This window comes from Loxodonta africana, chromosome 6, assembly GCF_030014295.1.
Source record: "Loxodonta africana isolate mLoxAfr1 chromosome 6, mLoxAfr1.hap2, whole genome shotgun sequence".
In the NCBI taxonomy this organism is placed as follows: domain Eukaryota; kingdom Metazoa; phylum Chordata; class Mammalia; order Proboscidea; family Elephantidae; genus Loxodonta; species Loxodonta africana.
The window spans coordinates 77,058,888-77,086,130 of NC_087347.1; the positions used below are offsets into that span (position 1 = coordinate 77,058,888).

Sequence of the window (27,243 nt, forward strand, 5' to 3'; positions counted from 1 at the left end):
GTTAACTTTGAAAAATCTTTTTATCACAACCTGTGGAGGCAAGTGTTATTGATCTCAACTTTACAGATGAGGATGCCGAGGCTCCAAGGATTATGTGGCTTACCCAAGTTTATACAGTAAGAAAATACTCAAACAAGGACTGAAATCTATGTCTCCTGATTTCAAGGCCTTATATTGTACCCATTTAATCACAGCTGCTCTTAAGATAACACGAATGAAATTAAATATTTGAAATAACTTCCAGATATCAGACACTTAACATGCCAGTATTAAAAAATGATTTAAACTCTTCTTGAAAGTCTTTAATATTCATTTTTTTAATTTATTAGAAATGAAGAACTCTGAGAAAGACCAAGTTCTTTATCCACCTCTTCTACCTAGCAAAGTAGATCTCCATCAAGTTACCATAATTCCACATAATGAGTGGAAAAGGATTAAAGATAGCCTTGACAGTTTGACAAGAGAAGCAGCATCCCTTCGTGCAGAAAGAAAGGCAAAGAAAGAAATGCATTTCCGATCCCAGGAAGTAGTAAAACACTGGACTAATACATACGCAGTAAGTATTAACCACTAAGGAGAACACATGTACTAAAGACTTAGTCTTGGGTCTTAGTACTCTTTTATAGATATTTTTATATGTAAAATATAAAAATGCATTGAAACATTTTATGAGGTATAATTGACATATTATAAACCAAAAAATCAAATCAGTTTCTATTGAGCAGATTCCAACTCCTGGTGACTCCATGTGTGCCAAAATAGAAGTGTGCTCCACAGGGTTTTCAATGGCTGATTTTTCAGAAGTAGATCACCAAGGCTTTCTTCCAAGGCACCTATGAATGGACTTGAAACACCAGTCTTTTGGTTAGCAGCCGACCATGTTGTTTGCACAACCCTAGGACTCCTAACATGTAGTAAATGGTACTTATTTAAAGTGTACGATTTGATAATTTTTAGTATGTGTATACACTAATGAAACTATCATCATAATTAAGGTAATGAATATACTCATAATGCCCTGTTTTACTCCTTTTCCCGTCTGTCTGCTCCTCTGTCCCTAGGCAATGACTGAACTGCTTTCTATTACTATAGATTAGCATCTACAGATGCCCTTTTTTTTCTTAATCTTTTGGGTTCTATTTTGTAAGTCTTTTTTTTTGTTTGTTTGTTTCATTTTGGATAGTTCCTGTTTCTATATCTTCATAGTCACTAATTTTTTCTCCTATAATGTATAACATGACATTAATCCCACCCAGTGTATTTTTCACCTCAGACATTGTAGCTTCTGTCAGTAGAAGTTCGATTTAGCTCTTTAAAAAATTTTTTCATGTCTCTACTTAACATGTTCAGCATTTCCTCCAATTTTTTGAAAATATGGAATACAGTTATAACATAATGTTTTATTTTTCTTGTCTGCTAATTTTAACACCTGTGTCAGTTCTAGTTCATTTTGGTTGATTGATTTTTCTCATGATGACCTGAATTTTCCTGCTTCTTTGCATGCCTGGTAATTTTTTTTTTCCCCCATTTTATACATTCTCAGCATACCTATTTTAATTCTTTTTTTTTCTAACTTTTTTTTATTGTACTTTAGATGAAGGTTTACAGAACAAAGTAGTTTCTCATTAAACAGTACACATATTATTTTATAACATTGGTTAACAACCCCACATGTCAACACTCTCCCTTCTCAACCTTTAGTTCCCTATTACCAGCTTTCCTGTCCCCTCCTGCCTTCTAGTTCTTGCCTCAGGGCAGGTGTGCCCCTTCAGTCTCATTTTGTTTTATGGGCCTGTCCAATCTTTGGCTGAAGGGTGAACCTCAGGAGTGACTTCATTACTGAGCTGAGAGGATGTCCGGCGGCTATACTCTGAGGGTTTCTCCAGTCTCTGTCAGGCCAGCAAGCCTGGTCTTTCTTTTTGAGTTAGAATTTTGTTCTGCATTTTTCTCCAGCTCTGTCCGGGACCCTCTATTGTGATCCCTGTCAGAGCAGTCAGTGGTGGTAGCTGGGCACCATCTAATTGTACTGGACTCAGTCTGGTGGAGGCCATGGTAGAGGCAGTCCATTAGTCCTTTGGACTAGTCTTTCTCTTGTATCTTTAGTTTCCTTCATTATTCCTTGCTCCCAAAGGGGTGAGACCAGTGGAGTATCCTAGATGGCTGCTCACAGGTTTTTAAGACCCCAGACGCCACGCATGCCTGGTAATTTTTGATTGGTTTTTAAACATTGTGCATTTTACCTGGTTGGGTGCCTGATATTTTTGTATCCTTACAAATCTTTATCGCAGTTAAATAACTTGGAAAGTTTGATCCTTTTAGGTCTTGTTTGTAATATTTGTTAGGTGGGACCAGAGCGGTGTTTGATTTGTGGCTAATTATTACTACTGAAGCATGACTTTATTGAATATTCTACATAATGTACTATGAATTATGAAGTTTTCCAGTCTGGATGATGGAGACAACTACTTTTCTCCCTTCTGTGAGATTACTGTTACTATTTCCTCTAACCCTTTTGGGTCTTCTTTCTGTGGCCTTAGGCATTTTCCTCATATGCATGCACTGATCATTACTCTGCTGAGTACACAAGGGGACCCTCTGCAGATCTTTGGAATTCTCTTTCTGTGAAGTTCTTTCCTCTCCAGTATTCTGACCTGTGGTTTTTAGCCATCTTGATCTCCTAGGACTCTTGGCTCTATTTCCCTAACTCATGGAGTCTACCACGTTCTGTCCTCTCTCTGCACCATGGACTGGAAACTTTCAAGGCAATAGGCAGGGACAGTTGTAGGGCTTACCTCATTTGTTTCTTCTCTCTCAGGGATCATTGTCTGATGTCCAATGTCTTGAAAACCCTTTTTTGTCTTTTTAGTTGCTTCAAATGGAAGGGTAAATCCAGTCCCTGCTACTCCATCTTGGCCCAAAGTAGAAGTCCCATTGAAACACAGTTGGTGTATATAAAATCTTATAGTTGATCTTTGCAGTATATTGTTCGCTTTTAAGATAAATATCCTAAAAGATAAATCTGACTTATCAGCCTACATCTGGAAAACCATCTGTATTTAATAATTCAGAGCATTGCTATATAGTACAGTCCCATCGGGTGTACCTGAGTTATAGTACACATTTTTTAAATGAAAATAATGGAGATGAAATATAGCATCATAGTTAAAATACTGGGCTACGGGAGTCAGGTTGCCTGAATTTATGTCTAAGCTCTGCCTCTAATAGCTGTTTTATTAGTTACCTGTTGCTGCATAACAAATTCCCCCAAGCTTAGTGCCTTAAAACGACTTGACGTTTATTATTTCACAATTTCTGTGGTTCAGAAGTTCAGGCATGGCTTAACTGTGTTCTCTGTCAGAGTCTTACAATGCTGCAGTCAAGGTGTTGGCTGAGCTGTGTTCTCATCTGGAGTCCAGTCGAGGAAGAGTCCACTTCTAAGCCATTCACGTTGTCAGCAGAATTCATTTTCTTGCAGTTGTATGACTGTTCTAGAGGCTGCCCTCTCCGTAGGCAGTTCACAACATTGCAATTTGTTTCTTCAAGGTGAGCAGGAGAGTCTCTGTTTGTACTAGCAGACACCCACATATATACTAAAGGTTATGAGATATGTATGTAAAAGGTGACGGGATGTCACTCCCACAATTAGGTTATAATATATACATCCCGTCACCTTTTCCGTCTTCTATTGGTTAAAAGTAAATTACAGGTACTCCCTATGCTCAAGGGGAGGGAATTATACAGTTTCTAATACCAGCGGGCAGAGATCAGGGGGCTGTCTTAGAATGTTGTGACCTATTTCTCCATTTGTAGAATGGACAAATTATGGTAATTAACTCTGTTGGGTTGCTCTGGGAATGTGTGAAAAGTATGTGCCTCATATAGTACCTGCATCTCATAAGCCTTTAATAAATTAAAATTGGAAAAATTTTGGCTGAAATATTATTAGTTTTATTTTAGGGAGTAGTAACCATTTTTTATCAGTCTAATTTACATCTTTGGAAGACCCCTGGTGGTGTAGTAGTTAAGCACTCGGTTGCTAACTGAAAGGTTGGCCGTTAGACCCACCAGCTGCTGTGTGGGAGCACAATGTGGCAGTATGCTTCATAAAGATTACAGCCTTGGGAACTTATGGGGCAGTTCTACTCTGTTCCAAAGGTGGGTATGAGTCAGAATCGACTTGACGGCAGTGGATTTTGGGGTTGTTTCTTTTGAGGAGAGTTTACTGACCTTTCAAATATCACAGTGAACCTAGATGTTTAAAACTGTCATACTGTTTTGTTTTTGAAGCACTAATATTGCCATCATACATTAAATCTATGGTTTATTATTCTAGTCATGGATGTTTTGGTTATAGAAAACCCTATTCCAATTATCTCAAGTCAAAAGTGATGCAGGATTGCACATAAAGACAGAGAACTTGGAATTACTGGGAACCAAGGCAGCTTCTCCATCTTCCTCTAATTTGTCTGTGTAGGTCTGCCTATCTCTGGAGCTACATAGTGTCTTTGCTGTGTTCCTCTCTGTGCTTCTGCTAGATTTTCTTGCTGTACCAGAGATGTGCGTGCAATTAAATTCCATGTGCGTGAATGGGAAACTACTTGAAAGTGGGGAGAGATGCTAGGATGTGGTGACCCCGCTCCTCATTCCACTTTCCTGTGTCGTTTTAAGCACTGAGGGGCAGGTTTTTTTTTTTTTCTTACTCTTTAAAAGAATTACTAAAACTACATGCAAGCGTAATTTTTGTTCAGAGAGTGTTCATAAGATTTTTCTTTATCATTGCACATTTTCTTACTTTGTTGCAACATACATTATTTATTTTTTAGGAAGGAACATAGAAGGTTTGTGGTACCTTGCTGTAGAGACAATGTTCACAACTTATTAGTTTTTTTTTCTAGAAGAGGGAAAAATTATATTAGACTGATATCGTATGTTCTATATGACATTCTGAAAAAGGCAAAACTATGGGGAAAGAAAAAGATCAGTGGTTTTCAGGAGCTGCAGATGGAAAGAGGATTTGACTATAAATGGACATGAGGGAATTTTTTTGGAGGATGGAACTGTTCTATACACAAGTGTACACATTTATAAAACTGTATACTATAAAGGTTGTATGTATATTATACCCCAGTAAATCTGATTGGAAAAAAAAGCCCTGGTCTATAAAAGGATTGGGGGTGGTGGTGGGACATATACCCTGCATTTTTTTTTTTTTTGCACATAAGTAGCATACTATGCATAATGGTCTACCCTTCCATGGATGTCAAAAAATAATGATAATAAAGGAAGATTCATTTTACCAACAGCAAGACTTACTGTAAGCCTATAGTAGTTAAAACTGTGATATAAGTACAGAGATAGACAAAATAATAGATAAGAAGAGAGAGACTAGAAACAGACCTTTGTTATATATGGGAACTTGAAATATGACAAAAATGTTGCAAATCAGAAGGAAAAATTCAATAACTGATAACTGGGATAATTGGCTATTCATATACAAAGGATGGAATTACATCCCTACAGTATAGGATACATAAAAATGAAATTCAGCTGGATTAAAGACTTAAATGTAAAAAGCAAAACAATGAAACTTTAAAAATAAATCATATAAGAATATCTTCAGGGTATTAGAGAAAGTAAGGATTTCTTAAACAAGGTATAGAAATTATGACCCATAGGGAGAACAAAGGGTGGAAAGACCTCATAGGTGTGGGGTGTTGGGTAGAGTCCTCAGAAGTGTAGAAGAGCATGTAAAATATGCTACTGTTGGTTTTTTAAAGGGGCAAAAATACGAAGATGTATATTTATTATGTAAATGTAGAATGGAACCTGGAAAGTAATAACAGTGGTTATATCGGAATGAGAGGAGATTGTATATGGAAGCTAGGGTTAAAGGAAGAAGTTTCACTGTATACCTCTGTAATATTTGGAGATTTTTGAACCATGTAAATGTATTATTTACCTAAAAAATTCAATTAAAAAATTAGCTTATAAATATAATCTCATATTTTTTCATTTGTTAATGATATATGCAAATACACTAGAAGTTCCTGATGAAAACTCAAATGATCATATAATATTTCACTTTGGTAAAATTGAATTGGAAAATAAAAACACAAGATTGCCTTTGTCTGTTTTACAGGGGATGAAAGAACAGAAACTTGAAGCCAAAAAGAAGCGTGATGAAGAAGTGGAGGCAGAAAGACAGATGCTTGATATGGAAGAAGCAATACATAAACAAGGAGAAAGAAAAAAGGCGATTGAAAATGCAAGACAATGTCAGTTCTATCGGACAGAGAGAGTGAAAAACTTTCATGTACTACTTGGATATTATTGTATTTTTATATATATTTTAACGTAACTATACATAATTAGACCTTATTTTCTTAAAATACTCCTTTTTTTATTTTTAAGTCAGGACTTCTTCTTAGTAGAGTTATGAAAGAACGTGACGCACAGGTTGAGTTCCGAAAAACTAAAATAAAATCAGATGAAAAATGGGAGGAACAATTGAAACTGAACATTGAAAAAGCTTTTAAAGAAGAACAAGAGAAAGCAGAAAGACACCGCAGAGATAGAGTGGCCCTTGCCAATGATCATCTAAAACAGTATGTATATATAAATTACCTTTTTTGTGCCCTTCTCTTTTTCTCATAATAAATACAGCTTTTTTTCTGATTATAAAAATAATGAACCAAAAAACCAAACCCACTGCCATCGAGTCGATTCCGACTCATAGAAGTAATACGTGCTAAAATACCTAGTCAGTAGAAAAAGTACAAAGAAAGAGGTTAACAATCGCTATCAGCTCCTTACCCAGATATAATATATCGGTTACTATTGCTATAATTGGAAACCCTGGTGGCGTAGTAGTTAAGTGCTACGGGTGCCAACCAAAAGATCGGCAGTTCGAATCCACCAGGCGCTCCTTGGAAACTCTATGGGTCAGTTCTACTCTGTCCTATAGGGTTCCTATGAGTCGGAATCGACTCAATGGCAGTGGGTTTTGGTTTTATAGCTACAGTGGCGCCCTGGTGTCATGGTTAAGAGCTCAGCTGCTAACCAAAAAGTCAGCAGTTGGAATCCACTAGCCGCTCCTTGGAAACCCTATGGAGCAGTTCTACCCTGTCCTGCAGGGTTGCTATGAGTCCCAATCGACTCAACAGCCAGGTTTTTGTTTTTTTTTTTTCAATTGCTACACTAATGCTGCATAACAAACAACCGCACAATCTAGCGGCATACAACAATAAACATTTATTTTCCTTGCATTTGTGGGTTGACTGGTGTTGGTTGATCTAGACTGGGCTCTGTTGGGCAGATCTTCAGGCTACAGGACTGGCTGTGTTTGCTTCTTGATGTGGGGTGGGAGGCCTCTTATCTGCTCCATACGCATTCTGAGGTCCTAGGTGAGGACCTGCAGTCACCTGGGGGAAACTTTTCTCATGGTATTAACAAAGGTGCAAGAGAGTGAGCCCAAGCTTGCAAATATACACCTAATCCAGTAATGTCTGAGAAGGCCTTTTTCCATATGTTATAACCAATTCTGGATAGTTCTTTTTTTGAAATTAATGGACAAAAAATAGTATCTTGTAATTTACATGTCTCTTGATTTCTAGTGAGGCAGAACATTTTTTGTATGTAAATGTTCATTTGTTTTGTTTTTAATTATAAATCGACTACCCATTGTTCTCTAAAGATTGTTTCATATGGATATGCATATTTGTCATTGATTAATAACGCATTTTTTATATGATGACTATTAATAATTTATTAGATATATTGAAGATATTTTGTCTTAGCTTTTAAATAGTTTTCATATTTAGAAGATTTTCATTTTTATGTGATCAGATCTGTCTTCATTATTATGGTTTTGGTTTTTATGTGTATATATATAAATGATATATATTTGTATAAATAAATATTATATAAATATAATGCATATAAATATTTTTTCTAAAAGTCACAAATATCTAAGTGATATAGACATCAATGCTCAGGATACATGTGTTGCAAAATTGTGTCAATCATTCTTCAGTTCTTTCAATCCTTTGTAAAAAGAAAAGAGAACCCTTTGGATTTATTGTAGTTTTTTTCTCTGGCTGTATAGCAATCCAGGGGTTTGTAGAAGTTAGGGACAGAGCCATCGACAGAGGGAGGCAAGTATTTGACCGATAAGTTTCACCTTTGTTTGGGAAATCTCTCTTACGTTGGCCTTTGCAGCTCAGAGACAATTAAAGATAGCAGCCTGATCTCCAGCAAGGTATCTGATAAATGCTAATTACTTCACAGGCCATTCATTCATCTATAGCCTTTGAGTGTAGGCTGTGTTCAGGCTGCAGGATCCCTTTTTTTTTGTGGTCTTTGGAATAAATTAGAGGTTCAAGAAGGTTTGGAATTTGTTTCTTAGTTCTCTCTTTGGCTTATCTTTGGTACAGTCCAGGAGATGTTCATCAAGCTCTGAGGTCAGTTTAAATTCTTTACTTACTCCTTACAGTGGACTCTACCCTTGTGTGTGGTGATTGATGGCCAAGTGTTACTTATCACTGTGCTTTAAGTTGCCCCATTTCCCCTTACAATTTCTTGAAAATTCAGTTAGGACCCTTCTTTAGCTTCTAGTAGTGGTATAGAATTTCCCCCTTTATGTTGATTGCATTGTGGGGAATTGGGATAGAAAGGATGTTTGACAAGTGAGCTTGCATTATCAGTTTTGTTCCAGAATTGCTACATCTTAAATTTAATAAGAAACATTTGACTCTATAATTAAAAACAACTCAGGAAAATTTAAATATATTATAATTTTTTTTTAAAAAAGCTTTATTGAGATGTATGTAATTCATATATCATAGAATTCACCACACAATTCACCCATTTAAAGTGTACAATTCAATAGCTTTTAATATAGTCACAGAATTGTGCAACCATCTCCACAGTCAATTTTTGAACATTTTTATTGCTCAACCTAGAATTTCTTTTAGTGAGAGTATGCTGGTGGCAAAATCCCTGCTTTTCTTGTACTCGAAAGATGCTTTCTCTGGGTATAAAATTCTAAATTGACAGTTTTCTTTTAGCACATGGAAGGTGTCATTCCAGTAACAATGGTTGCCAATTGAGATGTCTTTCAGTTCAATTGTTGCTCCTTGAAAGGTAATGTCTTTTATCACTGACTAATTTTAAGATCTTTTCTTGCTCTTTGTGTTCTGCAATTTCATTATGTCTTTAAGTATGTGGTGGTTTTGAAACATGTCCACAAATTCTGTGATAGCCCTCTCTTCAAAAGGTGGAGCCTAATTTTTCTCCCTTTGAGTGTGGTTTGAACATAGTGACTCGCTTCTAACAAATAGAACATGGCAGAATATTCGTTCCAGGACCAGGTGATAAAAGGCTCTGAAGTTTCCTCTTTGCTCTCTTGTTCACTGTGGGGGAAGCCAGCTGCCATGTTGTGAGAACACTCAAGTATGCCCTATGGAAAGGTATATGTGGCAAGGATTGGAGTCCTCCAGCCAACAGCTATGCGAATGAACCATCTTGGAAACAGAGCCTCCAGCCCCAGCCAAGCCTTCAGATGACTGCTACCCTAGGGAGCATCTTAACTGCAACCACATGAGACCCTGAGCTAGAACTACCCAAGCTAAGCTGCTCCTTAATTTCTGACCCAAAGAAACAGAAATAATAAATATTGTTTTAAGTTTAAATATAAGTTTAAGTTTTGTTATACAGAAATTGATGATTAATACCAGGTAGGGAAAAATTTTAAGTAAATTTGCTTACTGAGCTTTAAACATATAAAAAAGTACACAATCATAAGTGTACAGGTCCATGAATATTCACAAAATGAATATACCTAATTAATCACCACCCAGATAAAAAATCATAACATTTGAGTGTAGATTTCTTTTAATTTGTCCTGCTTGAGATTCACTGGCCTTTGTGAATCTGTGGATTGGTGACTTACTAAATTCTGGAAAGTTCTCAATCACTGTTTTGCCAATAGTGCCTCTTCATCATTTTTGCTTTTTCCTCCTAGAACTCCAATCACAGGCTTTGCTGGACCTTCTCACTCTATCCCCTCCCATGTTTCTCAGCCTCTTGTTCATATTATCGATGTTTACCCTGCTTAGCTGCATTCTGGGTAATTTCTTCAAATCTAGTTTCCCACTCACTGTCTCTTCAGCTGTGCCTAATCCACAGACACAGTGTTTTAAATTCCTATAATAATATTTTTTCTTTCCAGAACATGAGTTTGGTTCTTTTTCTAATCTATTCCTATTCCCAAGACTCTTTTACTTCTTAAATCATTTTGAAACATATTTAAATGCTATGACTGACAATCCTCATGTCTGAACTCTTCGCAAGTCTGATTCTGCTATTTGTCTGAAGTCCTTTGCTCTTGGTGCTTTGTTGCTTCGTGTATCTGGTGAATTTTTCTGTAAGCTCCTCATTTTTCTTGGAACTTTATCAGTGAGAAGTCCTTGAGATGAATAAAGGTTCAACCAAGGAGGATCTGCATTTGTTTCTATCAGATGTCTACTTTAAATTCTTGGCTTGAGGTTTTTTATGTGCAAACTCACAGGTGGGCTGCCTTATAAATACAATTTCTCAAGGGAGACCCTTTTCCACTTGACTAAGTGGCAAGATCCAATTTTCCTCTGGGATGCCAGGAGAGCAGATTTATATTTATCCACACAGGATGCAGCCCCTTGGGGACTCAGTTTTATGGAGGGCTCTCCGACTAGGACCTCATTTTGCATAGGTCTTTAGCTCTCTTGACCCCAGCCATCAAGGACCCCAAAAACCAATGTTCAAGTTTACCCGGTCTGTCAAATGCCCTCAAGGCAAAGGCCAGGCCTCCATTTCTGCTGCCTCTCTTACCTTTTTGTCCACGTATTCCTTACTTGCTTGCCAGCTCACTGCTGCATTTAAAAAGTTTTCGTTGTTGTTATTGTTTGCAAAGTGAGGATCAGTTCAAGCACCTGTTTTACCATGATGCCAGTGACATCAATAGTCAGCCATTCCTTCTTCAAGTATCTTCTCTCTCTGGCTTTCTTTTCCTCCTCAGTCGGAGTCGCAGGCCTCCGGTTCAGCAGTGGCATCCACTGCAGAAGCCAGGCTGTCCTCCTGGCCTTTCAGTCTCTCACGGATCAGCTCAGCGATGGCTCTCTGCGTCCGCTTTTCTAGCTTCTCCAGCTTCTTGGCCACATCTCTCTTGAGGCCCCAAGCAGGCTTCCGCGGGGCAAGTTTGGCCAGGTCCACTTCCTCAATGATAGGCTCTGGCTTGGCAGCCTCCACCTGCTCCTTCACCTTCTCTTCCACTGCGACTGGTTTGGCCTGGGGCACCCTCCTCTTTTTCAGGACCTCATCCTCTGGGACATAGTTCCGCAGCCTGAGCTCCCTGTGCTTCTCGACTTCCTCCTCCTCTTCTCTGAGCTGCTTGGTCTTTGGCTCCCCATCTTCCTTGTCCTTGCGTCAAGTTTTCTCCCATAGGGCCTTCAGCCGTTCCTTTCGCCGCAGCGCCTCTTCTTCTAGCCGGCCCACACCGGCCGCAGTCCCTGCCATCTTCTATTACTATAAATTTTTTAAGTACACGAATTTACAAAATTGTCACCAAGATGTGTTATGTGGAACGTTGATTCATATATCAGTTTTATAGAACTCAGAATTCATTTACTTTACCTTTAATATTAGAAATGGTGATGAGCCCATAAAATGGCTCTTTAAGCCAACAATGGAACTGGAATAGTAGCACTATTAACCTGAGTTCGGAACAAAGAACCATGTCCTAGAAAAGAGAGAAATTAGAGAGTTTCTTTCTCCTTTCTTGAATGATGAGAGATTATTCAGTATGAAATTTTAAAATAGGTTATTTATTCATTCCTTGGTGTATTCATTCATTCAATCAATCATTCATTCATACAAGCATTTATTGAATAATCCCTATTTGCCAGTCACTATTTATTCTACTAATTTAAAATACAAATATGAGTATGATGCTGTCTTTTTGCTTAAGAACTTCACAATCTGAGGGCTGGGGGATACAAAAATAAACAATTAGAATATGATGATAATACTCTGGCAAAGATATGTGCAAGGTATTTGGAAGCATATAGAACGGACATCTGACCCAGTCTGAGGTGATTAGAAGGCTTTTTAGAAGAGATTGACTCCTGCACATAATTCTGAAGAATAAGTAAGTGTAAACCATGCAAAGATGGGGTGGAGAGGTATTTAAGCAGAGGCAACAGCATAGGTGAAGACCCAGAGGTGAGATAAACCATGGTAGTTTTGGGGGAATTACAAGTAGTCAAGGTGGCTGTAGTTTAGAGGACTAAAGGGGCAGTGTCAAAGATGAGGTTGAAAATATAGGCTAAGGCCAAATCATGATGCTTCTCGTGGGCTATATGTCTTACCAAAAAAAACCCAGTGCCGTTGAGTTGATTCGGACTCATAGTGACCCTGTAGGACAGAGTAGAACTGCCCCATAGAGTTTCCAAGGAGCGCCTGGTGGATTTGAACTGCCGACCTTTTGGTTGGCACCCGTAGCACTTAACCACTACGCCACCAGGGTTTCCACTATATATCTTAAAAAAAAAACCCAGTGCCGTCCACTATATGTCTTAGGGTCTGCCAAGATTTGGAATGACTTTCCTCTTTGGTCAAAGACTGTATTTTAGTGTTTTAATCACAAAAAATGGAAATTACGGAATACCAAGAGTCAGGACTCTTCTCTTTATGCCCTATTAATTATCTTACCAAGTGCTACCCAGGTATCACCTTGTGGTGGTTTAAAATATGTTCACGCATTCTTTGATGTTCTTCCCTTCATAAAAACTAATTTCTCCTTCCCTTGAATGTGGGCTCTACGTAGTGATCCATTTCCAATGAATAGAATGTGGCAGAAGTGATGATTTGTGACATCTGAGAATAGGATTTAAAAGACCTTGTGGAATAGAATATAGGTTACCAAGGGCTGGGTGGAGAAAGTAATGTTTAACGAGTATATAGTTTCTGTTTGGGTTGATAAAAGATTAAGAAGTAGAATGTAGTGATGGTTATACAACATTGGGAAAGTACTTAATGCCACTGAATTGTATACTCAATAATGGTTAAAATGGTAAATTTTATGTTATTTGTATTTTGTTTAATATATAAAGAGCCTCAATAAATTAAAAAAAAAAAAAAGACTTGTGGCTTCCTCTTTGCTCTCTCTTTTGGATCTATCATTATTTGGGAAGCTTACTGCCATGTTGTAAGGATACTCAAGCAGCTCTGTGGAGAGATCTATGTGGAAAGGGACTGAGGCCTCCTGACTGTGGCCAGCAAAGAACTGAGGCCTGCCAACAGACATGTGAGTGAGTCATTTTGAAAGTGGATTCTGCAGCCTCAGTCAAACCTTCAGCTGAGCTGTAATTCCAGCCGATTTTTTTTGTTTTTGTTTTTAATTCTGTTCTGGGTAGAAGTTTACATAGCAAATTAATTAGGCTCCTGTTTCACAATTTTTATACGTCTTGTTCCATGATATTGGTTACATTTTTCGTGCGTCAACATTCTCGTTACGTCCATTCATTTTGTTCTGTTTCTATTAATATAGTTTTCCTGTCCCTGTTTAGCTTCTCATCTTTGTTTTAGGGTAAATGTTGACTGTTTGGTCTCATGTGGTTAGTTAAGAGAGGACAGTATTCATGAGTGATTTTTTTTATAAGCCAATCTTTTATTTTGATGAAAGGTGACCGCTGAAAGTGCTTCCATTTCCAAGTTTTAAGGGTATCTTAGGGCAATAGTCATGAAGGTTCGTCTAGTCACTTTCAGTCCAGTAAGTCTGGCCTTTTTTTAGGAATTTGAGTTTTGTTCTACCTTTTTTTCCCATCCTGACCAGGGCCTGTTATTGTGTCTCTGGTCAGAACTGTCAGTAGTGGTAGCCAGGCGCCATCTAGTTCTTCTGGTCTCAGGCTAGCAGAGGCTGTGGTTCTTATGGACCACCAGTCTTGTAGACTAATTTCTTCCTTGAGTCTTTGGTTTCCTTCACTCTTCTTTGCTCCAGATGGGAAGAGAGCCATAGTTGTATCTTAGATGGCTGCTTGCAAGCTTTTAAGACTTCAGATGCTACTCACCAACATAGGATTCGAACATTATATTTATGAACTGTGTTATGCCAGTTGACCTAGATGTCTCCTGAGACTGTGGTCCTGAGCCTTCAAACCCAGTTACTCAGTCCCATGAGGTGATTGGATATGTCTAGAAAGTGTCCATAACTGTGCCCCCTATGTGCTATATTATATATGAATATTTATTTAGAGTATATAACTATGTATATACATATGCCTGGGGGTACACCTGTACATGCATGCTCCTAGACTTACATGTACCTTCCTATACCCGTATATGCATACATATCTACCCATGTAACCACCCATATATTTTATTGGTTCTTATTGTTGTTGCGAAACTGTCTATTACGGTTTTTACTGAAATTGTCCCTTATTCTTACCTACTACTTTTGTGTCTTCATTTACCTTGGACAAGTTGTGCAGACTTCATCCATATTTGGTATTGCCTTTCCCATTACCAAAAATAACAACTTTCTACTATCTAGAAAGTGATAGGATAGTAGTCTCTCCCCCTCCCATTCCTGGTAACCACCAAAGAACATTGCTTTCTGTGTATATACCTATTCATGATTTGATTGACTTACTTCATTGAGAGTAATGTCCTCCAGATTCATCCATGTTATGTTTTGGGGACTCCCTCGTTCTTATTTATAGTTGCATAGTATTCCATTGTATGTATATACCAAAATTTGTTTATCCACTTATCCATCGATGAGCATTAGATTGTTTCCATCTTTTTGCTATTGTAAATAATGCTACAATAAACATAGGTGTGCATATGTCTATTCATGTCACTGCTCTTATTTCTCTAGGATATATACCTAGGAGTGGGATTGCTGGATCATAAGATACTTCTATTTCTAGCTTTTTTTTTTTTTTTTTTAATTTTTACTGTGCTTTAAGTGACAGTTTACGTATCAAGTCAGTCGCTCATACAAAAACTTATACACACCTTGGTATATACTCCTAATTGCTCTCCTGCTAATGAGACAGCACACACCTTCCCTCCACTCTCTCTTTTTGTGTCCATTCGGTCAGCTTCTGACCTCCTCCACCTTCCCATCTCCCCTCCAGACAGGAGATGCCGACATAGTCTCATGTGTCTACTTGATCCAAGAAGCTCATTCTTCACCAGTATCATTTTCTATCCCATTGTCCAGTCCAATCCCTGTCTGAAGAGTTGGCTTTGGGAATGGTTCCTGTCTTGGGCTAACAGAAGGTCTGGGGACCATAACCACCAAGGTCCTTCTAGTCTCAGTCAGACCATTAAGACTGGTGTTTTTACAAGAATTTGAGGTCTGTAGGTTTTTTTTATCCCACTGCTCTCTTGTTCCCTCAGGGGTTCTCTGTTGTGTTCCCTGTCAGGACAGTCATTGGTTGCAGCCAGGCACCATCTAGTTCTTCTGGTCTCAGGCTGATACAGTGTCTGCTTTATGCGGCCCTTTCTGTCTCTTGGGCTCATAATTCACTTGTGTCTTTGGCGTTCTTCATTCTCCTTTACTCCAGGTGGGTTGAGACTAATTGATGCATCTTAGATGGCGACTTGCTACCATTTAAGACCCCAGACGCCATTCTCCTAAGTGGGATGCAGAATGTTTTCTTAATAGATTTTATTATGCCAATTGACTTAGATGTTCCCTGAAACCGTGGTCCCCAACTCCTGTCCCTGCTACACTGGCCTTCAAAGTGTTCAGTTTATTCAGGAAACGTCTTTGCTTTTGGTTTAGTCCAGTTGTACTGACCTGTCCTGTATTGTGTGTTGTCTTTCTCTTCACCTAAAATAGTTCTTATCTACTATCTAATTAGTGAAAACCTCTCTCTTTCCCTCCTTCCCTCTCGCCCTCGTAACCATCACAGAATATCTTCTTCTCCATTTAAACTATTTCTCGAGTTCTTATAATAATGGTCTTATACAATATTTGTCCTTTTGCCAAATATTGTATAAGACCACTATTATAAGAACTTGAGAAATAGTTTAAACTGAGAAGAAAACATTTTGTGGTTACAAGAGGAGGGAGGGTGGGAGGGTGGGAGAAGGGTATTTACTAATTAGTTGGTAGATAAGAACTACTTTAGGTGAAGGGAAAGACACCACACAATACAGGGGAGGTCAGCACAACTGGACTAAACCAAAAGCAAGGAAGTTTCCTGAATAAACTGAATGCTTCGAAGGCCATTGTAACATGGGCAGGAGTTTGGGGACCATGGTTTCAGGGGACATCTAAGTCAGTTGGCATAATAAAATCTCTTAAGAAAACATTCGGCATCCCACTTTGAAATGTGGCGTCTGGGGTCTTAAACACTAGCAAGCAGCCATCTAAGATGCATCAATTGGTCTCAACCCACCTGGATCAAAGGAGAATGAAGAACACCAAGGACACAAGGTGATTACAAGCCCAAGAGACAGAAAGGGTCACATGAACCAGAGACTACATCATCCTGAGACCAGAAGAACTAGATGGTGCCCACTACAACCGATGACTGCCCTAACAGGGACCACAACAGAGAACCCCTGAGGGAGCAGGAGAACAGTGGGATGCAGACCCCAAATTCTCATAAAAAGACCAGACTAGACTTAAAGATCTGACTGAGACTGGAAGGACCCTGCTGTTCATGGCCCCCAGACCCTCTGTTGGCCCAGGACAGGAACCATTCCCAAAGCCAACTCTTCAGACATGGATTGGACTGGACAATGGGTTGGAGAGGGATGCTGGTGAGGAGTGAGCTTCTTGAATCAGGTGGACACTTGGGACTATGTTGGCATCCCCTTCCTGGAGGGGAGATGAGAGGGTAGAGGGGATTAGACGCTGGCGAAATGGACACAAAAAGAGAGAGTGAAGGGAGAGAGCGGGCTGTCTCATTAGGGGGAGAGTAATTGGGAGTATGTAGCAAGGTGTATATAAGTTTTTATATGAGAGACTGACTTGATTTGTAAACTTTCACTTAAAGCACAATAAAAATAAAAATAATAAAAAAAAATTTGTCCTTTTGCAACTGACCAATTTCACTCAGCATAATGCATCCATGTTATGAAATGTTTCACAGATTCATCATTGTTCTTTATCATTGCATAGTATTCCACTGTGTGAAAAAACCATAATTTATTTATCCATTCGTCCGTTGATGGGCACCTTGGTTGCTTCCATCTTTTTGCTATTGTAAACAGTGCTGCAATGAACATGGGTGTGCATATAGCTGTTCGTGTAAAGGCTCTTATTTCTCTAGGATATATTCCAAGCAGTGGGATTTCTGGATCGTATGGTAGTTCTATTTCTAGCTTAAGGAAGCACCAAATCGATTTCCAAAGAGGTTTTACCATTTTACATTCCCACCAGCAGTGTATAAGTGTTCCAGTCTCTCCACAACCTCTCCAACATTTATTATTCTGTGTTTTTTTGGATTAATGCCAGCCTTGTTTGAGTGACTTGGAATCTCATTGTAGTTTTGATTTGCATTTCTCTAATGGCTAATGATGGTGAGCATTTCCTCATGTATCTGTTAGCTACCTGAATGTCTTCTTTAGTGAAGTGTCTGTTCATATCTTTTGCCAATTTTTTAATTGGGTTATTTGTCTTCTTGCAGTTGAGTTTTTGCAGTATCATGTAGATTTTAGAGATCAGGCACTGATCAGAAATGTCACAGCTAAAAACTTTTCCCAGTCTGTAGGTAGTCTTTTTACTCTTTTGGTGAAGTCTTTGGATGAGCATAGGTGTTTGATTTATAGGAGCTCCCATTTATCTAGTTTCTCTTCTGCATTGTTAGTAATGTTTTGTATACTGTTTATGCCATATATTAGGGCTCCTAGCATTGTCCTTATTTTTTCTTCCATGATCTTTATCGTTTTAGATTTTATATTTAGGTCTTTGATCCATTTTGAGTTAGTTTTTGTGCATGGTGTGAGGTATGGGTCTTGTTTCATTTTTTTGCAGATGGATATCCAGCTATGCCAGCACCATTTGTAAAAAGACTGCCTTTTCCCATTCAGCTGACATTGGGTTTTTGTCAAATATCAGCTGCTCGTATGTGGGTAGATTTATGTCTGGATTCTCAATTTTGTTCCATTGGTCTATGTATATGTTGTTGTACCAGGACCAGGCTGTTTTGACTACTGTGGCAGTATAATAGCTTCTAAAATCAGGTAGAGTGAGGCCTCCCACTTTGTTCTTCCTTTTTTTTTTTTTTAATTTTTAAATTTTTATTGAGCTTCAAGTGAATGTTTACAAATCAAGTCAGTCTATCACATATAAACTTATATACACCTTACTCCATACTCCCACTTTCTCTCCCCCAATGAGTCAGCCCTTCCAGTCTCTCCTTTCGTCACAATTTTGCCAGCTTCCAACCCTCTCTACCCTCCCATCCCCCCTCCAGAGAGGAGATGCCAACACAGTCTCAAGTGTCCACCTGATACAAATAGCTCACTCTTCATCAGCATCTCTCTCCTACCCACCGTCCAGTCCCTTCCATGTCTGATGAGTTGTCTTGGGGTATGGTTCCTGTCCTGGGCCAACAGAAGGTTTGGGGACCATGACCGCCGGGATTCCTCTAGTCTCAGTCAGACCATTAAGTCTGGTCTTTTTGTGAGAATTTGGGGTCTGCATCCCACTGATCTCCTGCTCCTTCAGGGGTTCTCTGTTGTGGTCCCTGTCAGGCAGTCATTGGTTGTGGCCGGGCACCATCTAGTTCTTCTGGTCTCAGGACGATGTAAGTCTCTGGTTCATGTGGCCCTTTCTGTCTCTTGGGCTCATAGTTATCCTGTGACCTTGGTGTTCTTCATTCTCCTTTGATCCAGGTGGGTTGAGACCAATTGATGCATCTTAGATGGCTGCTTGTTAGCATTTAAGACCCCAGACGCCACATTTCAAAGTGGGATGCAAAATGTTTTCATAATAGAATTATTTTGCCAATTGACTTAGAAGTCCCCTTAAACCATGGTCCCCAAACCCCCGCCCTTGCTCCGCTGACCTTCGAGGCATTCATTTTATCCCGGAAACTTCTTTGCTTTTGGCCCAGTCCAGTTGAGCTGACCTTCCATGTATTGAGTATTGTCCTTCCCTTCACCTAAAGTAGTTCTTATCTACTAACTAATCAGTAAAAAACCCTCTCCCACCCTCCCTCCCTCCCCCCCTCGTAACCACAAAAGTATGTGTCCTTCTCAGTTTATACTATTTCTCAAGATCTTATAATAGTTGTCTTATACAATATTTGTCCTTTTGCCTCTGACTAATTTCGCTCAGCATAATGCCTTCCAGGTTCCTCCATGTTATGAAATGTTTCACAGATTTGTCACTGTTCTTTATCGATGCGTAGTATTCCATTGTGTGAATGTACCACAATTTATTTACCCATTCATCCGTTGATGGACACCTTGGTTGCTTCCAGCTTTTTGCTATTGTAAACAGAGCAGCAATAAACATGGGTGTGCATATATCTGTTTGTGTGAAGGCTCTTGTTTCTCTAGGGTATATTCCAAGGAGTGGGATTTCTGGGTTGTATGGTAATTCTATTTCTAACTGTTTAAGATAACGCCAGATAGATTTCCAAAGTGGTTGTACCGTTTTACATTCCCACCAGCAGTGTGTAAGAGTTCCGATCTCTCCGCAGCCTCTCCAACATTTATTATTTTGTGTTTTTTGGATTAATGCCAGCCTTGTTGGAGTGAGATGGAATCTCATCGTAGTTTTAATTTGCATTTCTCTAATGGCTAATGATTGAGAGCATTTTCTCATGTATCTGTTAGCTGCCCGAATATCTTCTTTAGTGAAATGTGTGTTCATATCCTTTGCCCACTTCTTGATTGGGTTGTTTGTCTTTTTGTGTTTGAGTTTTAACAGAAACATATAGATTTTAGAGATCAGGCGCTGGTCGGAGATGTCATAGCTGAAAATTCTTTCCCAGTCTGTAGGCGGTCTTTTTACTCTTTTAGTGAAGTCTTTAGATGAGCATAGGTGTTTGATTTTTAGGAGCTCCCAGTTATCTGGTTTCTCTTCATCATTTTTGGTAATGTTTTGTATTCTGTTTGTGCCTTGTATTAGGGCTCCTAGGGTTGATCCTATTTTTTCTTCCATGATCTTTATCGTTTTAGTCTTTATGTTTAGGTCTTTGATCCACTTGGAGTTAGTTTTTGTGCATGGTGTGAGGTATGGGTCCTGTTTCATTTTTTTTTGCAAATGGATATCCAGTTATGCCAGCACCATTTGTTAAAAAGACTATCTTTTCCCCAATTAACTGACACTGGGCCTTTGTCAAATATCATCTGCTCATACGTGGATGGATTTATATCTGGGTTCTCAATTCTGTTCCATTGGTCTATGTGCCTGTTGTTGTACCAGTACCAGGCTGTTTTGACTACTGTGGCTGTATAATAGGTTCTGAAATCAGGTAGAGTGAGGCCTCCCACTTTCTTCTTCTTTTTCAGTAATGCTTTACTTATCCGGGGCCTCTTTCCCTTCCCTGTGAAGTTGGTGATTTGTTTCTCTATCTCATTAAAAAATGTCAGTGGAATTTGGATCGGATTTGCATTGTATCTATAGATGACTTTTGGTAGAGTAGACGTTTTTACAATGCTGAGTCTTCCTATCCATGAGCAAGGTATGTTTTTCCACTTATGTAGGTCTCTTGTGGTTTCTTGTCATAGTGTCTTGTAGTTTTTTTTGTGTGTGTGTTTAGGTTTTACATCTCTGGTAAGATATATTCCTAAGTGTTTTATCTTCTTGGGGGCTACTGTAAATGGTATTGATTTGGTGATTTCCTCTTCGATGTTCTTTTTGTTGGTGTAGAGGAATGCAACTGATTTTTGTATGTTTATCTTTTATCCTGATACACTGCTGAACTCTTTTATTCGTTTCAGTAGTTTTCATGAAGATTCTTTAGGGTTTTCTGTGTATAAGATCATGTCATCTGCAAATAGAGATAATTATACTTCTTCCTTACCAATCTGTATTATTTCTAGCTTTTTGAGGAAGTGCCGTACTGTTTTCCATTGTGGTTGTACCATTTTACATTCCCACCGGCAATGTAAAAAATTCCAGGGCCCCCACAAACTTGCCAGCATTTGTTGTTTTCTGTTTTTTTGATCATTGCTATTTTGCAGGGATAAGGTGGTATCTAATTATAGTTTTGATCTGCATATCTGTAATGGCTAATGATGGTGAGCATCTTTTGATGTATTTGTTGGCACCTGAATATCCTCTTTGGTGATTTGTCTGTTCATGTCCTTTGACAAAATTTTTTGATTGAATTGTTTGTCTTTGTCTTGTTAAATTGTTAAAGTTTTCTATATATTTTAGAGATTAGATCCTTATCAGATATGTTTTTCCCAGAGATTTTTTTCCAGTCTACAGGTTCTCTTTACCGTCTTGGTAAAGTCTTTTGATGACCATAGGTATTTAATTTTTAGGAGATCCCAGTTATTTATCTTCTGTCATTCATGCATTTTTGGTTTTGTTTGATATTCTATTTATGCTGAAAATTAGGTCCCCTAGTTTTACTTGTAAGTTTTCTTCCAGGAACTTTATGGTTTTAGCTTTAACATTTGGGTCTTTGAGCCATTTTGAGTTAGTTTTTGTGCATGGTGTGAGGTATGGATCCTGATTCATTTTCTGCGTATAGATATCCAATTTTGCCAGCACTGTTTGTTGAAGAGACTGTTTCTTCTCTATTAAATGGACTTTGATCCTTTGTTGTTGAGCAGTTGCCCGTAGATGGATGGATGAACTTCTAGGTTCTTAATTCTATTCTACTGGTGTCTATGTCTGTCATTGTACAGGTACCAGGCTGTTTTAATTACCATCCCAGCTGACATCTTTACTGGAACCTCATGAGAACCACCGAGCTAAGCCACTCCCAGTTTCCTGACTCTCAGAAATGGTATGAGATAATAGACATTTGTTGTTTCAAGACACTTAGTTTTGGGATAATTAGTTATTCAGCAATCGATAACTAAACTAAAACACACTGTACACTGCTGGCCCTGTGCCTGAAAGTAAGATTCTTCACATAATTTTCAACAGTCTCTGGACTCCAGAACTGGATATGCTGTTCCATTGTGGAGTTTTAATCAGTATAAGAGACTGCCTGTGATTCATAGCCCAGTGGCCATGATGGCGATGGGGCAAATGAGGGGTCATAGTGACACCCAGTTACAACCTTCTTTTAGAGCCTGAGGGACAATATTCTTCCCATATTTTCATAGAAAACCTGTACAGTATAGTAAAAGCACAAGTGACCATGGTTTCTAAATAAAGAGATTTTGACTCTGGTCCAGGCCACTGCCTTGAGCCCAGTTTCACGTATCCAATTTTAGCTCCTTGACATCTCCATTTGGGTATCTCCTAGATTTCTCAAGCTTAAAATGGCTGACACAGAATTATTGATCCTCCTACCAAATATGTTCCACTAGTGAATTTTCCAGTGGCATCCTTATCGTGCCAGTTGTTCAAAGCAGAAGCCTAGGAATCCACCTTGATTCTTCATTTTCTTTTATCTCCCACATCACAGACACACACAAAAAAAGCTATTAGTAATTCATGTTGATTTTTTTTCCCTCCAAAATCAGTTTGAATTTCCTATCATCTTAGTCCAGGCCATGCTTACCTGTCCCGTGGATTATTGCATCAGCCTCTTAACTGGCCTTACATTCTCTCTTATTCCCTATTCACTTCTCCATCCATCTGCAGAGAAATTTTGTTAAAATGAGAATTGATCATATGATTCTCCTGCCTAAAACAGTTCAGTGGTTTTCTATTCATTTTCCAAACTTTACCTTCTCCTACAAGACTGTCATCTGGCCCATCACTGCTTCTACTTGTTTATTATGCCTCAGTTGCATTGATCTTCCAGATCCTGGAGCACAACAAACCTTGCCTGCCTCAGGGCCTTTTCACACACTTTTTATCTGCCTGCAATTTCACATTTTACCTGTGGGCTTCTCACTAGCTCAGAAAGGCCCTCCCTCTCTGAAAGAACAGCTCTATCCGAAGTTGTTTAAAATAAATTATTGTTATTCTCTTTCTTGGTTCCTTGTTTTCTTTATAACATTTATCATGATTTATAATTATATTATTTGTCAATTTTTTTTTCCTTGCCTATCTCCCCACTAAAATGTAAGCTTCTTGAGGGCAGGAAGCAGGTTAGTCTGTTTCATAGTTACAGTAGAACTCAATAGATAATTGTGAAATAAATGAATGAGGTATCTAAGAGTTCAGTATGATTCCTAAGTCTCTAGTGTGGTCAGCTAAGAAGATGATGGTTCTGTTCACTGAGATAAGGAAAAGAAACTGAAAGGAAGATGAATTTGGTTTTAAACATAGTGAATGTGAGGTATCTGTGAAAAAGCCAGGTGGTCATGACTAGTGACTTATCTGTATAGAGAGCTGAAGCTCAAGAATCAGGTCTACCTGTTGCCATCCAATTGATTCCGACTCATGGTGACCCTATAGGACACTGTAGAACTGCCCCGTAGGGTTTCCTAGGCTGTAATCTTTACAGGAGCAGATCTCCATATCTGCTGGTGGGTTCAAACCTCTGACCTTTCAGTTAGCAACCAAGCACTTAACTACTGCGTCACTAGGGTGCCTTAGAATCAGGTCTAGGCTAGATAAATACACATTTGGAAACTTCAGAATGTGAATCAAGGGTAGCAAAAGGTTTCGTGATAAACTCTACTCTGCTTGGAAGAGGCTGCCCAGAGCCTTGGGTTGAGAAGGACCAAGACTCAGTAGGAAAGAGGGTTGCATTGATTACTGATGCCTGCAGTGGGCTTGGGAGTTAGAAGTAGAGATATAGGTATAGTTGTTACGTATTTCTTCCCTGAACTAGAGGATCTCAAATTATCATCAGAATGTTAACTTTACATTAAGCCAAATTAATGGCAAATAGTTGAACAGTCTACCCAAACTAAGGTAGAAGTCTTTACCAACAGTCAGGTAATTAAATTTTAATTATTGTAAATTATTTATAAATCACTGACAGTGTTACCACATCACTAACACTAGAGACATTTTTGTTCTTATTTTTTCTTAGAATGTCTCTTTTTTTTTTTTTTTTGCAGAAACAGTGAGTTATTCAATACGTGCATCCCTCACATCCCCATTGCTGTTTAATCAATTTAGACTCATAGTGACAGTATAGATTTAGTGTTAGTGATTTCCAAATTTACTTAAAATGTTAGAAGTTGTAGATTTTAAAATATTTTTCTCCTTAAAGCAGCAATTTAAGAACTTCAAAAACTTCTCAAAATTAGATATTTCTCTTTTTATAACGTTCTTTAAATCTTGATTGTTGACCTGCAGGTTTGCTTCTAAGAGATTGGTAGATACAAAACATTAAGTTAAAAAAAAAACAAACCAAACCCGTTGCCGTTGAGTCGATTCCGAGTCATAGGGACCCTACAGGACAGAGTAGAGTTGCCCCATAGAGTTTCCAAGGAGCACCTGGTGGATTTGAACTGCCAACCTTTTGGTTAGCAGCCTTAGCTTTTCATGCCACCAGGGTTTCCAAACATTAAATAGTTCTAGCAAAATAAATACAAGTTTAAAAACCTAGTTTTCTTTAAGGCAAACATAAACCTGGTTTAGCTGTGGCCAACAGTAACCTTTTTCTTAGCTTCTCTTGAAGAGGGTGATGCTGACCCTAAAGCTCTCTACAGATAAATCAGTTAGGGATTGCCTGCCCTGAACTAACTTAATGATGTAACAATACAAAGTAAACTTATTGGCTCACCTAATTATATAGTTCACTGTGACATAGGGGAAGGGAATTTTCCTTTCCCTGAAGCTGAGTGAGGAGACTCCAAGAAAAATGTTCTTCAGATTGCTGCGTATACAAGGATTGTATCACTTGTATGTCTATTTAGATGAGTTGCTCTAACCTGTGAAATGGCAGATAGAGAGTGGCAACCTGCATTGTTGTTGATTGACATGGCAAGGATGCATGAGTTTCCCACAGGCAAGTAGATGCCTTGGACTTCAGCTGCCTTGCCAGTATTGCAGAGGGTTGGCAGCTAGAATCTACAGTAAACTGCTAAGGGTGGGAACTTCTGGTAGTGGTGGTGCAGGGGGATTGAGCAGATCAGTTGAAGAGGTGGAGCTGATGTGAAATCTCCTGTATCAGGGCTCTGCAGTGAGGATAAGCCCTAGAGAGAGCCAGCATTTGGAGGCTTACCGTTTAGAGGGCATCAACAGCCAGTCAATGCAGATTAGAGAAAGGACAACCATAGTGGCTTGCCAGTTGGTAAAGAGACCTTTGTTTCTCTCCTTTCACCAAACCCCATCTCACGAGAGACAAGGCCCATAGCTATGTAGCATTGTCCAGTACTGAAAGTAAGAAGCTGGGATTAGGGATTTTTCTATAAAATAATATCACCATTTCCCCCTTAGTGTCATTCAGTTGGAAACCCTGGTGGTGTAGTGGTTAAGTGCTACGGCTGCTAACCAAAAGGTCAGCAGTTCGAGTCCGCCAGGTGGTCCTTGGAAACTCTATGGGGCAGTTCTACTCTGTCCTATAGGGTCACCGTGAGTCGGAATCGACTTGACGGCAGTGGGTTTGGTTTGGTTTTTTGTCATTCAGTTAAATAGTTCTTTCCAAAGGAAAAGAACATTCATATCTGGTGTGGAACTTATCTTGGTGAGTAATGAAACAAATGTTGAAGAAAGGAAAGTATTGGTAATTCTGAGTTGACCAAAACTGGATTTGGTTTTAGTCACTACTATTAAATGTTATTTTCCCCAAAGAAATTCACAAATTTCCCTTTGCAGCTTCAAATCATCTCAGGTTAGTATCTAATTCATTTCATAAAAATGTAACTTAGTTTTCTGTTTTGCTCAATTATAATTATATTTTTGCTTAGAATAAAGGAACACGAAGAAGAAAAAGAAAGAAAGAAAAAAGAAGAAAAAAAGGATGCTGAGGAAATTAAGCGACAGAATTCATTATATGAAATAGAAATGAGAAAAAAAGTGGAGAAGAAAAAAGAAGAAATACATGAAAGCAGGAGACTGTTTTTTGTAAGTTGAAAGTACAACATCTCTTCAGCAAATGTGCAAAGTAAAATGCCTTTTAACTTTTAATAGAAGTGAAGTAAGGGTAGAAAACAAGTTACTATTAAGTTGGGTCCTAAAGAAGTACATACTTCTTTGGGGAGGGCTCTGTTTGCTATAAAGAGCCCTGGTGGTGCAACAGTTAAGTACGGGGCAGGTAACTGGAAGGTTGGTGGCTCAAACCTACCCAGAGGCTCCATGGGAGAAAGGACCCGGCAATCTGCTCCTGTAAAGATTACAGCCTAGAAAACCCTATGTGGCAGTTCTGTTCTGTCACATAGGGTCACTATGAGTTGGAATCGACTCAGCAGCACCTAACAACAACATATTTGTTGTGGTTTCATGTTTGTGTGCTCTCATGCATGAAAGAGAAGAGAGAAAATGAGATTTTTTTTCCAAATGAATTTATTATCTTTAAAGGGAGAGTTATTGTGAGGAATGAAAAGTGTGATTTATGTTTGGTGTCTCCTGTGCTGTTAATATGTGCTTGATATTTTGTGGCCGTCATAATTTATTTTTTATTTTTTTTAATTTAAAATTAATTTTTATCCTTAAGTAATACATGTACACCAAACAGCACCAGAGTAGCAGTTCTTTGTTTCACCTTTTATGCTCTCAGGAGGTAACCGCTTCCAATTTCTTTTACCTGTTTCTCATGGTATAAAAGCATATTCTAAATATTCTGTATTTAGATTTAAAGATATATTTTAGGTTCCAAATATATGTTTCTTGAAATATCAAATTTAGACATTTTCTGCCTCTGTCCTGGTACTTAAGAACTTAGCTCTCTTCCATAACTGTCCTTTTCACTTCTTCCCACCAACCCCCACGTAATTATGTCACAACTTTAGATAAACCATCATCATCATTGTTATGTAACCCTTGTCCTCTGAAGAGCTAAGTAATATACTATGGTTATATTTCTTCGCATGAATGTTTTTCTATAATTCAAATAATTATTTTTGTTTTAGTTTGCTTTGTTGACTGTATAGCTCATTTTTTTCCAAATGTTTTACAAGTTTTGTCAAATATAAGTTGATGTTATTTTTCAAATGTTCAACTCAGTGATATTAAATTATCTGTCAATTTCATGTTGTTATTTTTCT

General features: G+C 38.5%; 1 protein-coding gene and 1 pseudogene across 1 annotated transcript in view; one reads left to right on the forward strand and one right to left on the reverse strand.

The window, feature by feature from the left end:
- Positions 1 to 27,243, forward strand: part of CFAP210 (cilia and flagella associated protein 210) — a 60,090-nt gene that overhangs the window by 5,842 nt on the left and 27,005 nt on the right. Inside the window, exons 2-5 of the mRNA XM_003405801.4 lie at positions 330 to 556; positions 6,140 to 6,313; positions 6,412 to 6,605; positions 25,948 to 26,104. Of these exons, the coding sequence (XP_003405849.1) occupies positions 330 to 556; positions 6,140 to 6,313; positions 6,412 to 6,605; positions 25,948 to 26,104 (752 nt within the window). The remainder of the gene's footprint in view (positions 1 to 329; positions 557 to 6,139; positions 6,314 to 6,411; positions 6,606 to 25,947; positions 26,105 to 27,243) is intronic.
- LOC104847426 (coiled-coil domain-containing protein 12-like) lies at positions 8,888 to 11,550 on the reverse strand (annotated as a pseudogene).